The sequence below is a fragment of the Hermetia illucens genome, chromosome 4, assembly GCF_905115235.1.
Source record: "Hermetia illucens chromosome 4, iHerIll2.2.curated.20191125, whole genome shotgun sequence".
Taxonomy (NCBI): Eukaryota; Metazoa; Arthropoda; class Insecta; order Diptera; family Stratiomyidae; genus Hermetia; species Hermetia illucens.
In genome coordinates this window covers 95,776,638-95,791,185 of record NC_051852.1, presented here as the reverse complement: position 1 = coordinate 95,791,185, position 14,548 = coordinate 95,776,638, and the positions used below count along the sequence as shown (strand labels likewise).

The following is a 14,548-nucleotide window of genomic DNA, read 5'->3' as shown; positions in this document are numbered from 1 at the left end:
ACACGGCCATGAGAGAATTCGGTATCCCGATGAAATTGATAAGACTGACTAAGCTGACCCTGACCAATGTGCGAGGCCAGATAAAAACACCAGGATCACTCTCAAGACCATTCGACATCAACAAGGGTCTACGACAAGGGGATGCCCTATCATGCATCCTCTTTTACCTGGCCCTCGAGAAAGTGATCCCTGATGCTGAGGTAAATGCAGGAGGTACTATCCTCTTTAAGTCCACCCAACTACTGGCCTATGCTGGCGATATCGATATCATAGGAAAAACGACCCGAGACGTACAAACTGCCTTCATCCAGATCGAGCAGGCGGCGATCGGCGCGAGATCTTGGGCGGACATCAATGAAGGCAAGACAAAATATATGGTGGCAACGTCAGCACCGAAAACCAACCAACCAACAACATCAAACCGCATTGGTCAAACGGGAAGAATAAAGATAGGAGACTACAACTTTGAGACCGTTGATAATTTCTCCTATCTAGGGTGGAAAATCACAACTGATAACAACTACGATTATGAAATCCGCCCACGGTTGTTGTCAGCCAACAGAGCCTATTTTAGCTTACAAGAACTGTTCCGCCGAAACGTCTCCCCATAGAGTCAAGCCTCTTACTGTACAAGTCAATGATCTTGGCAGTCCTCATGTATTCCTCGGAGACTTGGGTTCTTAGCAAGAAGAATTGCGAACACTTCGCCACATTCGAGAAAAGAATCCCCCGAACAATTTTTGGCCCCCTACATGAGGATGGACGATGCCGTAGCCTATATAACGACGAAATCTATGAGCGATACCGTGGACGCGTCACTTAATCCGTATGGATGACTGTGATCCAGCCCGGAAAGTCTGTAAGGGCAATATCTACGGTAGAAAAAGAAGACGAGGCAGACCCTGACTAAGATAGAGCGATGGTGTAGGTCAGGACGCCTGGTGGACCTCGGCGCAAAACCGGGATTTCTGGAGTTCCTTATTAAGGCAGGCCTAGACCGGATACCGGTTGTTGCGCCGTTGATGATGATGATTCTACTCCCAGGCTTGTTGCAGTGTAAATTGTAACACGAAAATACCGCATGAATTGTTCGAATAAAAGGGTTTAATAATAGTGTATTGTGTTCGAAAATGGATTTTGTATCTGGTAGTTCCTCGTTGCCTGTTTTCAAGAGGATTTGATTCCAAATTGCATTTACCGGCATTCAACACAAGGAATTAGATTCTGTGATGAACTATCATCACTGTGCTCTGTAGGAGTCATGGAGTTTATTTGATGAGCGGATTATTCCATCTTCGGGAAGCTTCTTTATTTGTGTGCCGACTTTAATTTTTAACGGCATTGGGTATGGGTAAGATTTCAAATTTATCGGTTCATTGGTTGTAGTTCGTATTTCGCCTTTGACATTCCTAGTTTATGTCAGTTTCTCGTTTGGAACAGAGATTTAGATGTGAAGTTCGGATGTTAATATTATGATATTAACCATTGCCAAAATGTGTTCTTTTTTTGTTCAGGATGCTGGGGGTCCTGAGTTCACACCCACTTGGCGACGGGCCGGACCACTTGGGAGGCAACTTACTTGCTCTTTTGTAGTCCAAAGACTCCTTTTTTTAGGTTAAAACCCCAAGTTTTCCAAAAAAAGAAAAAGTTGACAGGGGCAGACGTAAACCAGACCGAAGTGATTTTCTTGTTGAGAATGCTGGGAACACACGCGTGAATATAATTCGTACCCATTACGTGTTTGCGATTATATATAACTGGAGCGATTACCATATATCGTTCCTTTTGGTCACACTGCTCCCGGGGCAGAGGTTAGGCAGCGTCTGACGAGTTACTCCTGCCCTGAACGAAACCGTCAGTCAACTTTTTTTTTTTGGAAAACTTGGGGGTTTAACCCAAAAAAGAGGAGGCCGTGGACTACAAAAGTAAAAGTAAGTTGCTTCCCAAGTGGTCCAGCCCGTCAAAAGTGGGTTCATATATCTTGAGGATGCAATCTACGCTTTTCCTCCACTAGTTAAACTCACCGGGTTTACTTGAGAATTGCCTCAAACTTTTTACAACTTCTTGGATTTTATCCATGTTGGATAAACCCCTGTCCCATTGAATATTGACTGGGATATCCGCATCATTATTAGCGTCCGATGCTGGATTGATAAGCAACTCGAACCATTCCTTGTGGCTTCCTTGTGCCTGAAGCGCAATACGGGAAATGAGTTCGACGATACTTTGATTATTGGGATCGGCATTATTAAGAACATTATTTTGGGATGGATCTGATAAAGTTGTTAGGGTTCGACATTGCAGGAGATTAAAAAAGGGACCAACAGAAACCGACAACTGACAAAAGTTTCTCGGAAACCAATCAATGAATTCTATTTGGCCTTAAGCCCTTCTTACCTATTCGAGATTACAATCGTAACTCATTAACAATTAATAAAACAAGGATAATTACACTTCGTCTAATTATGCTGACGCCGTGCTAGACCACAGGTCACCAAAATGGTATTACGCATGCAGGGAATAATATCGCGCATGCTGGTGTTAACTTGTGTAAATGTAGTATTCGGTGACAGGCAATGTTTGCTTGTTTAGGGTAAGCATAATATCTACATCTGTAATATGTAGGTATATCTTGTAGCTTGGAAAAAATATGCAGGAATATTTTGGATTTTTAGCTATATATGAATGGAAAAATGTGCGTAAAAAAGTCCTCACATAAGAATAACACAGCACCAGATTCCGGTATTCCGAATTGTTTCCATTTTTGCGTTCGAAAAATTAGTTTCTTTTGTTATTCGCACTCAACAGGGGTTTATTATTTTCATTAATTTTCTTTGCATTGTATCCAGCAGACTGTGCGTTATGTTCTTGTAAAAAGACTCCTTTTAAACCGTTTCTGAACACTTATGTATTTCATACCACGATGTCCAGATTTCAACTTTGTTCACTATAAATCGTGTAGGCTAGTGTTATTATTATGGATATTCTAAGCTGCGATCGCAATCAGCATTGAATTGTAATCGTAGAAGAAAAATTTTATCTATGTTTGTATAGATACACATACATACATTATAATTTGTATCTATCGAAACAAATGCACTATTTATAAAGATGATATCTTCTGCAGAGTATTCTAAGAATTACAATTGGTATAATAGTGAACAACGCTAAAGGCAAACTTGTTAGCACCGATGAAAGGAACAAGTGGTTCCCGAAATATCGGGATTTACCAGCTTAATAAACATCACTGGCGAATAGAAAAAGCAAGTTTTAGTTATTTCAAATAATTTAATCGCTAGAAACACCGTGAGAGTACACTTAGATCAACACTCCAAGTTGCAATAACATTAATCTGACAATATTACCACTATCATAATATCATTTTAAATTTTTCAGACATTTTTTCTTTGCATTTTCAGATCCTCCGAAGCTTATTTCAACGGAAAGGGGGAACGTTTGCCCTGGTACTGGTTGTAGCCCTGATTACAGCTTCAACACCTTTATGTAATCGAGCGCCAGATGGAACAGGTGCTGGAAAATCACCGGCAGATGGTCGTTTTAGAATAAGGATAGCTGGAAATCCAGAACTGTACACAGCCGGTCAAACATATACAGGTGAAATTATTCAACGAATAAATCATTGTGTTTTGTAAATAGTCCCAGTATCGTCAAGATTACTGAAGTTCCGTATATTTTCCCAGTTAGTGTTGCCGGAATCCGATCATCGCGGGAACCGCACAAATTTTCAGGATTTATGCTTGCCGCCGAGCCAGAAGTTGTAGATCCAATCGTTAATGGTGGTCCACAGCCGAATACTGGTGAGTTCCAATTGTTAGGTGACGCGCTAACGAGATTCAGTGAGAAGTGCGTAAACGTGGTGACACAAACCAGCACTCTGCCAAAAAGTGAAATTCAAGTGCTTTGGGTCGCCCCGCCTACTGGGTCAGGATGCATTGCTTTCCGAACAACGGTCATTGAACACCGGGACGTTTGGTATATGGACGATGGACCCTTGACTAAAATCCTATGTGAAGATGAACAGGACGTTGTGGATAATCAACCGCCAATTGTTGATCCGTGTTGCGCTTGTGATGAAGCAAAGTATGAGGTAAAAATTAATTAATAGCAATCAATAGGGCAAGTTTCCGTTTTGTAAACCTCTATGGCATAATTTAAAAATCCTTTCGATAAAAATATTTTAATTTGTTGTATAGTAACCTTTAAATATCTAATGGACTTAGATTACTGTCGCTCAAGAGATCTGTCAGCACATTGTTCGAAATTGTATAATGAGAAATAATCATTGCGCATGTTCATCCCTCAACATGCGTCGAATGAATTCCACGCATTAAGTCTGGTGCTAGTCCCGTGTATGCGATGCAATACATTGGTGTACGACCACGTGATTACAAGCATGTGGCATTGCACGGCTGTTTATGGCTCTTTACATGGTATAGACAAAACACACAATCACAAGGGCCACGGGTCAATTATTTACTTCGAATTCAGGTGCTAATCACGTTAGATAAGCTAAATGGGTTATTATATCCTGCAAATTTCCCTAAGTTTTCTTTTTCCTCTTGACCAATTGAATTTAGAATATTCCACAAAAGTCATTTTTTCCATTAGTCAGTTTACAGGTTTTCAAATTCATCTCTTTGATTTATACATTTTGCTAGGAGTTCTCAACGAATTCATAGACTGTGGAAGGACGGACTGGTAGAAGTTTAGTATTAGGGCTAAACTTTCCAGTACTTCTATTTGTAGTTTTCACCCCCTTGACAAATTGGTGTCGTAGTTTAGAAACGTAGAATGTTATGACTTTACAGAAGGAAATGGAAGTCAATTTCGTGTTCAGTAAACCGCGGAAAATAACAATCATGGTTGAACATATGAACAACCCCAAAAAGATGACTAGCGATATCTTTAATAACTGCCCGAAATTTTCTAGCCAAACTCTGGAACTCCTAACTCAAATATAGTTTTTGGCATAGCACATGACTGTGGTCTGGAATCCCTTCTGGTTAGTTCTCTTCAAGGAAAAAATCAGCACAACAATAATAATCATTCCCCCGTACAAATCTCTTGAGCCAAAAGGGTCAATATTAAGAGGGTCTCGCAGTTAGAGAAGATCTACCGGAATTGTATAGTATTCGGGCACCTTTAACCATGAGCGCATGAAAGATTTTAGGCTAGCCTTATCTTGTTTGTATTGAAAACCCATGGAGCGTGTTCTACGTATCCACTTTAGGACAATAATAAAGAGACCACCTCTTTCTAACTCTTAACATGTTAATCTTAACGAAAAATGTACCGAGGCTGCCGTTAGTGAGGTAATTAGTACAACTAAAGAGACATTCTACCGAAAGCAATACCCTTCGCTGCCTTTCTGGACAAAGAAGATAGATTTTGGAGAGCGCTTATATAAGTGAACTACGGGCCTCTATATGCAAACTGGGGATAAATTCAGAAAAAAAATCTATTCTAATACTACTTTATGCTATGAAAAAGACAGCTGAATTCCTCTTCCCGCCTGAATGCCACTTTCTTCCGTTGTAAAGTATCTTATCTATTATGAATGAAGACTGGCGAGAAAGCCCGTATAGCAAATGGTCTCTCGAAAGGAAATTTTGTCTTTGTCCGAAAATGGTCCATACGCCCTCCAATCCTTGCTTGTGGTTGAGTAAAGAATACGAAGTACAATAGGATGAAACACAACTGCATGCAAAGAAAGGCTTATACAAGCTCAACTGGAATTATGCGGTCCTACTCAATAGGGGCAATATATTTGTGCACCTACATTCTGCTTGCTAAATAGAGGAAGTTTAGTCCTTTTTTGAGAAGAAACGGAAACTCGAAAAACCTTTCCTGGCAACCTGGAAAAAATTCTTGGTTACCTGAAAAAAATTGTTATAATAGCTTAACTGGGGCTTCACTCCAAGCAAATCAGCAAAAAGTCAGATTTTCTCAGAGGGGCATACAATGAAAAAACTGTTTGAATTCGGCCACCAGTAACAACAATCATTCTATCGACTTCAAGGCCGCCTATGATAGCATCATCATCAACAGTGCAACAACCAGTATTCGGTCTAGACCTGCCTTAATAAGGAACTCCAGACATCTCGGTTTTGCGCCCATGTCCACCAATTCGATATCTCCTGACCTACCCCATCACTCCATCTTAGGCCTCGTCTCCTTTTTCTACCATAGATATTGCCCTTATAGACTTTCCGGACTCATCCTCATGAATACGGATTAAATGACCCGCCCATCGTAACCTATTGAGCCGGATTTTATCCACAACCTATCGGTCATGGTATCGGTCATAGATTTCGTCGTTATGTAGGCTACGGAATCGTCAATCCTTAGATAAGGGGCCAAAAATTCTTGGAAGGATTCATCTCTAAAGCGCGGCCAGGAGTTCGCAATTTTTCTTGCTAAGAACCCAAGTCTCCGAGGAATACATGCGGACTGGGAAGGTCATAGTCTTGTACAGTAAGAGCTTTGACCCTATGGTGAGACGTTCCGAGTGAAACACTTTTTGTAAGCTGAAATAGGCTTTGTTGGCTGCCAACAACCGTGCGCGGATTTCATCGTCGTACCTGTTATCGGTTGTGATTTTCGACCCCAGATAGGAGAAATTATCAACGGTCTCAAAGCTGTAGTCTCCTATCTTTATTCTTCCCGTTTGACCAGTGCGGTTTGATGTTGTTAGTTGGTTAGTTTTTGGTGTTGACGTTCACACGATATATGGACTTAAAGAGGACTTGAAGGGGCTCATACTCCTCGCATTTACCTCTGCATCACGGATCACTTTTTCCAGAGCCAGGTTAAAGAGGACGCATGAAAGGCGTGATCCTGCTGTTTTTATCTGGCCTCGCACATTGGTCAGGGTCAGCCTAGCCAGTCTTATTAATTTCTTGCAATTGCATAGCCACGGTAAAATTGTACAGAACCATGAGAGCATTCACTGTCCCGAATAAATTGATGAAGCCACGATGAGAGGATTCACTGTCCCGAATAAATTGATAAAGCCAGGCGAGGCTGGATAAAAGCAACAGAAGCACGCTCGAATAAAAAAAAAAAACAAAGAAGTAACAACTTCAGGTGGCACTGTTGAAATGAGAACAATAAAGATACGAGACGACAATATTGAGACCTGCCTCAGAAGGAACGATGGAGTAGACCAAGACGCCTGACAATTTTCAGGAATATCGAATTGGTGGAGACCCGAATCGGATAACGGTTTTTGCTCTGTTGATGGTGATGCTTAATTGTTTATGGATTGATCTTGAAAACATTATTCTTCTCAAACCCCCACGGGAAGAAGTTGTCATCACCTCTTCGTGAAATCGGATATCCATAGTGACGTCCGTCTGAAGCATGCATTGCGGAAGAAGTTTCGGGCTTCTAACAATGACACCGACTTTACTCATTTCAAGACTATGCGCTTCATTTTGAAATATATTATCTAAAAACGCTTAAGAGATACTTGTTGAGTGTCGAGGTTGCCCTTGCACCGTGGTCTTTTGGAACCATTTGGTCCTAGACTCGTATTCTAGTAGCCCCACCTAAATCTTCCCTTTTGCTACCTTCACGGCCAATTCCCCACAGCAATTATGCAACCTTCTCTGTTTTTTCTTCTCTTGCGTGTTTACTTCCTCGACCACTGCACTCTCTATGCCTCTTCGAGACTGCTCTGAATTTCTGGCAATTTTTTTTCTTAAATTTTTCTTAGTTGTGTTTCCTATTCGTCAACTTGATACCAATGGTGAACCTGATACCGATGAATTTCTTAACCTCTTCCTTGTTAACTGTAAACAATCTTCCCTCTGTCCGTACTCTTCAACAAGTCTTGAAGTATGCCTCTTTCCCCCCTTATCCCGATCCTCAAGAGCGGTAACTCTTCTCTAGTTGTGAACTATCTTTCTATCTCTACTCTTGCTCCAGAATCCTCGAGGGATATATCAACAATTGGCTAAATACACACTTCGGTCACCTCATTGGATAAGAGCAACGTGGTTTGATCTGCCTTCAAATTCTGGGTGTAATCTTCGTTTCCATTTCCACTTCGTTCGCAGTATCAATCGCACTTTCAAAATGTCTGGTTTTATTCAGCGTTCTTGTAATAATGATAATCGTTGGCGCAACAATCCATGCTTGATCAGGGCCTCGAAGTGAGAGAGCACTTCATTCAAGACCGTAACGGTACACTACTGTACGCTGTAGGAGGCAATGTGGGCAGCATTGCGCTCCTCCGAGATTATTACCCTGATTTGACTCAGGTACTCATTCACAGCTGAGTGGGCTGGTATCCGACGTCAAATCACGATACAAATTCCGCTGCCACCAGTGAGATTCGAACCGCGACCTTCCGTCCGATAGCCTTGTGCAGCAGCATTCTTACTCCGAGTTTACCTCAACCCACCCTCCTTGACACTTTTTCCTTCCATCGTTGTATATTGCTGTGTAGTCTGGCCCCTATTGCACAACCATGATAATCACACATTTGAAGCTGTGCTACACAAATTAACTCAGTTACTTTTTTTAAAAAGAACTTTCCTGGTGTAAACTATCCTTCACGGCTCCTCAATCTCCCTTCCCAGCAATGCCATATTTTCCTTAATATGTGGGCCCAGTTCAAACTGTGTAATTGTCTGATAGACTGCTCTGCTAACTCCGATAATATTCTCCTCATCGCCTCTCGTAGTACAAATAGAGCAGACATCCCCTTCTCGGAGCTCCACATCTACTTTTACTCCCTGATCTCCAAACTATGCCGATACCACAACACCCTACAGCCTAAGTTAAGCCACCTACTAAATAGAAATTTACTTTTCGGTGTATTTCTCATTAAAAAAAATAAACAAATATAGAAAGTAAGCACAATTTCTTATGAAGTGTTTTACAAGTGGAATCGCCTCAGTCTTGTTTAATAAGTGTTAATCTGACGCTCTTTAGCAAAGTCGCGGGTACAATTAAATATTGACAGGTATCACAACCAACGCTACCTCATTGATTACATTAACCCCCCTGGATTTCTTATATATGGGAGACGAATACCTCCTGAGATCATCAACCGTATCGTACCAAACTTTAATTTTCTTCAGGTAACCTTCATTAGTAGCAGCAATATCCCCAGCGTAATGCTGACCACATTGCCTCCTACAGTGTACTGTAGTGTACCGTTACGGTCTTGAATGAAGTGCTCTAACACACTTCAAGGCCCTGATCCAATATGGATTGTTGTGCCAACGATTATTATTTTTTCCGAGTTATCATAATCTCGGCAGATGCCGGATTTTACCTAACACTAGCACTAAGTGCCGAGCATTTAGGCTCGGACGATTCTACCTACTTAAAAACTAAAGGGGCACTGGTGGTGGTGGCCGGTGGTAGGTCAGTGGGAGAATCCATCGAGAACTCCCCGCAGCATCGAGCACGTATGCAGAATGGTGTACTTCTGCATGGTTTGAACCAGACTGTGCGAAAGTCCCAGGACATCAAGGGAAGCCGTGAGGGATTTAGGTATAATACCTGTAGCTGACAATATTATGAGAATTACAACCACCCGCTCGAGACGCCAAATTTCTTTGATTTCCCGAACCAATGGCTCATAGTTCACCTTCTTCTCCACGTATTTCCGTTCAATGTTGCTATTATGGGGGATAGCAACATCAATAATATACGCGGAGCGACCCGTCTTGTCAACTAACAGTACGTCAGGCTTGTTGTGTGCAGTATGGCGATCAGTCAGAACATGCTGTAAGCAGAACTATCAAGTACTGCTTGTGGCTCATATCGGTAAACCGGACATGTTCTCGTGATCAGCCCATGCTTATATGCAAGGTTTTGATGGATAACCTTACATACAGCATTATGCTTGGTGATCTATTGCACCGGTGCCATAACAGTACAGCCAGAAATGAGATGGTCCAACGTCTCTAACGCTGAACCGCACATTCTGCACTGGTCGTTCTCCACCCGTTCTTTCATGATGAGCTTTTTATAAGCTCGGGTGGCGACCACGCCATCCTGAATGGCACACATGAACCCCTCCGTCTCAACAAAGAACTCCCCAGCACACAGCCATCTGTTCGACAGATGCAAATCGACAAATGGCTGCCAAAGACAATTCACGTGTTTACCGTGCATTGCCTTCATCTTCCATTCATCGATCCGCTCCTGGTCCGACTTCACCCCACTCAGAGGATTGAAAGATCGATCCTTCAAGTTAAGTGGAGTCAGTCCACAGTCTGCCTTACATACAGCCGCATGCAAGGGACTCGCCAGCTCTTTGCTGTAAAAATAAGCGCGCAGCGAGTCGACTTGGCGATGATGTTGTGCCGCCACGTCAACCATGCCCCTACCTCCGATGTCATGAGGCAAGTTCATCTGCTCCACGGTAGACTTTGGGTGATGCATTCGGAATTTGGACATAGTTGTCCGTATCCGCCGCTGGACGTTTTCCAGATCGGTCTTCGTCCACGGCAATATTCCGAATGCATAAGCCAGTGAAGGGATAGCGAATAAACGCGCTTATTTTATTCTTCCCCGAGAGATACGATTTCAGCACCAGCTTTACAAGTCGCAGGAATTCGGACAGCAGAGCTTCCTTCAGATCACCAACTCGAGCATGGGTTCCTTGCAGAATTCCTAGGTACTTGTAGAAGTCTGTCTCGGTCATAGCTTCGATGTGGAGGTCACCAATCTATGTCCGGCATGCGGCTCGTGATGACATTTGCGGATGGCTTGGATTCGACATTTGTCTAATCCAAACTCCATCCGAATATCACGGCTGAACATGTCTGTTATTCGCAACAGACTTCTAAGATGGTTGTCAGTACCAGCATACAGCTTGATGTCATCTAAGTACATCAAGTGTGTCAGTTCGCACTTAGCACGTAGGCCATACTTTAATGCAAAACCATGCCCTCTAGTATCATTCAGTAGCCATGAAAGGGGGTTCAGTGCCATTCAAAACCAAAGGGGACTCAATGAATCCCCCTGGAAGATGCCCCTCCGTATACGGATGGGCTCTGAGGTATTAGCACCCTCAGATGTACGGACTGATAAGGTGGTATGCCACTCTTCCATGACTGTCGCCAAAAACTTTATTAGTTTCGGATCAATGCGATACGATGTAGGATATCGATTAGCCAGGTATGCGGAACGCTGTCGAAAGCCTTGGCATAATCGATATAGCAACTGAAGAGGTTTCTTTGGCCTCTAGTTGCTTGTCCTACAACTACCGAGTCGATAATGAGGCTCTTTGCAACCCCTTGACCCAACTCGGCAGCCCTTCTGCTCCTCGGACAGAATGTTGTTGGTCTCGAGGTGCGCATTGATCCTTCCACTAATAATGGACGTGATGAATTTGTAGAGGGTTGGTAAGCAAGTGACCGGTTTTGTGTCTGCGGGGTCCTGCACCATGTCCTTCTTAGGGATAAGGTAGGTAATCCCCGCAGTGAGGAAAGGTGGAAATTCCTCCGGCCGACACATGACCTGGTTTATGCTGAATGCTAACCGACTGTGTACGCTGGTAAATTTCTTATACCAGAAATTCTGCACCCGATCCAGACCTGAGCCCCTCCAGTTTTTCGAGCTGTTTATGGCTTATTATTAATATCCCCATAGCTGAAAATGCGATTTGCTGCTAGTGACTTCTTTATTTAACCCCTTTCTGTTAAATTAAATGCATTGCATCTGAAATATTGTTCATGCAATCTTGGCTGGCGTTCTTAATCCCGGGGACGAACATTTTATGGCCTAAATGTTTGGGGACAATAGGTGTTATGGAGTCACAGTAGCAGAGGATAATCTACATATATAAGATAGCAAAATTGAGTATTTGGCAGAAACATGTAGGACTATATTAGCATATAGATTTACCTGGTCTTCGCGTCAACACCAATTTCTGCTCTGCATAATTTTCACCCAAGGTTTAAAGGTGCCGCCCATGCCCAAAACTTGCTATTTCATATCCCTTAGTAATTTAGCAGCCTTTCCGTCGTAACTGTTGTCATTCCTTATCAACACTGCAATATAGTACTGTTACACCGGGAAACGCTGTGTCGGTTCGATTTGCGGGCCGTAGATAACTAGGAAAATGCTCTGGGGCTCTACGCCGCAAGTTTTTCATTGGTTAAAAGATTACCGCTGATTTCATTGATGTCCTTGTGGAGCATCCACTTCATGTACTCAATAGTACGTGTACCTTTCATTTCAATCGGGTGCCGGCCCCAAGGGCGGAAGCATACACTTGGCATAAGCGTACCTTGAGTTAGGAAGGCGCTGATAGAGGTCTCTCTTTTCTATTGTCGGATTCTTAAATGAGCAGTGAAATTAGGCTGTTCTGGTATATATTCACTGAAAACCCCTTCATTCTTGTCCCTTGTCTTGTATACCTGCATAATTCTCAGCAAGAAACTATGACAGAGACATGACAGACATGAGAATGCATGAATTACCGTTATAATCCTATGGGTACTTCTCATTCTGTTCCACGAGTTTATGCCCACTACTAAGCAAACAACCTTCTTCCTTTTCCACTGAACAAGTAATAACTCCTGAACTAAGCGAACATTCTGTTAACCAAAAGGTGGAAATACATGAGACTGACTTAATCAAATCCATTCCCCTCAGAGACCAGCCTCCTCTCTTTTCACTTGATTACATTTTACCCTGAAGCTTGGTAACAACTGTACGATAGTCCCTATAGATATAATCCTTGCTTGTGCGCCAGCGCAGCGCTATCGGAGATTTCACCAGCCAGGGCCTCTTTGCTAATAGATATCAGCCAATGTCATATCCAACCATGCAAACTTCTCTAATAAGTTTATTACACTTACTTCCTACATTGAAGTCAAAGTCGAAAGCCAGCTGTAGTCTGTCATTGTGATACTTAAAAAGTGTCACAGATACATATATACACAGCGCTTATCTTCAGTCACCACTTGCCGACTGCTTCATGCATCGTATATGCTTTGGCCTCTATATGCATATAATGAGACTTAGTTAATCTTATCTGTGAATCGTCCATTATTGCCAAAGCTTTTGTAGAATAATGTTGAGCTACCCTGCAATAGTAGAGTTTGGTTCAAATTAACTTCATTTACCTATTGCAGCTAGCTCCTTTCTTAGTTCTGTGGGATCACCATCCTGCAATGTGCCCAGTATTCAAACGACCTTTCCACTTTCCTTGGCAATGTGCAGTTTTTATCAATGTTAATGCGATAGGTCTGCTCTTTAAAACTTTGCTGCTTTGACGCAATACATTCATGCCTGTCGCCATTAAGTTTTCTGAAAACAGCCAGCCTTCCTTTCCGCTTAGCAAAAAATTACCAATATTTCAGTTAACATTTGAAGGATTATGGTCTCGACATACTCACCCCAAGGATTTTCCCACAAACAGTTGGTTGACTAGATTCAGTGACATTATTGGCGCCTCTCACACAGTCGAATACAGGTCTGTGTCAATTACCATCAGGTTTTTTGAATGTCCTTTATAATTTCTTTCCTTTTGCAGCTTTTGGAAGTACGGCGAGTTGGCCAGCAATGGAACACAGCAAGTTGCTGAACACGGGTCAACACATGTGCTGGAAAGTGAACTCAAGGGTCAAGTAAGTACAAATATGTTTATATTAGTGTTCACTTTCGCGGATTAAACAAGCCGGAAACCCGGAACTGAAAGCTTCTGGTATGGAAGGTTTTTTGTATTTATTATATAAGAATATTTGAGTAGACATTTTCTCCAGACATCCCGGTTTTGCGCCGAGGTCCACCAATTCGATATCCCTAAAAGCTGTCTGGCGTCCTGACCTACGCCATCGCTGCATCTTAGGCAGGGTGTGCCTCGTCTTCTTTTTCTACCATAGATATTGCCCTTATAGACTTTCCGGGTGGGATCATCCTCATCCATACGGATTAAGCGACCCGTCCACCGTAACCTATTGAGCCGGATTTTATCCACAACCGGACGATCATGGTATCGCTCATAGATTTTGTCATTGTATAGGCTACGGAACCGTCCATCTTCATGTAGGGGGCCAAAAATTCTTCGGAAGATTCTTCTCTCGAACGCGGCCAAGAGTTCGCAATTTTTCGCAAGGCACTATATAGTGGCAGTTTTATGATTTTTTCAGATTTTTCGCAGACCGAAAATAACCACTTTTTATTCACCTATATACCTACCTTCTCCTCTTTCCATCAAATGTTAGAACTGAAGTCAGCTCTAAAAAGTACAAATCGAGGCATTTTATAGGATGTACATGTCTATATTCGGTGAAAAAAATTGTTACATCCCCCTTTTGCGTCTATTGAGACCCGCCTTAAGTTTCATATAAAACGATGCGATTCTCTTATCAATCGATACAACCGTTTCTGAGAAAATTGCATCTGACAGACAGACAGACTGAAAGAAAACATAATAGTTGAAAAAACATGCAATGGCGACTTGAATTTCAGATGGATTCAATTTTCTCCTTGAATAAATTGTCATGACAAAATTTGCGATTTACACTCTTAAAAAGATCTCCGCCTTGAACTA

At 42.3% G+C, this 14,548-nt stretch overlaps 1 protein-coding gene across 1 annotated transcript in view; it reads left to right on the top strand.

Moving 5' to 3' along the window:
- Window positions 1-14,548, top strand: part of LOC119653865 (spondin-1) — a 60,771-nt gene that overhangs the window by 19,435 nt on the left and 26,788 nt on the right. The window contains exons 2-5 of the mRNA XM_038058923.1: window positions 3,420-3,615; window positions 3,702-4,108; window positions 13,356-13,468; window positions 13,529-13,622. Of these exons, the coding sequence (XP_037914851.1) occupies window positions 3,420-3,615; window positions 3,702-4,108; window positions 13,356-13,468; window positions 13,529-13,622 (810 nt within the window). The remainder of the gene's footprint in view (window positions 1-3,419; window positions 3,616-3,701; window positions 4,109-13,355; window positions 13,469-13,528; window positions 13,623-14,548) is intronic.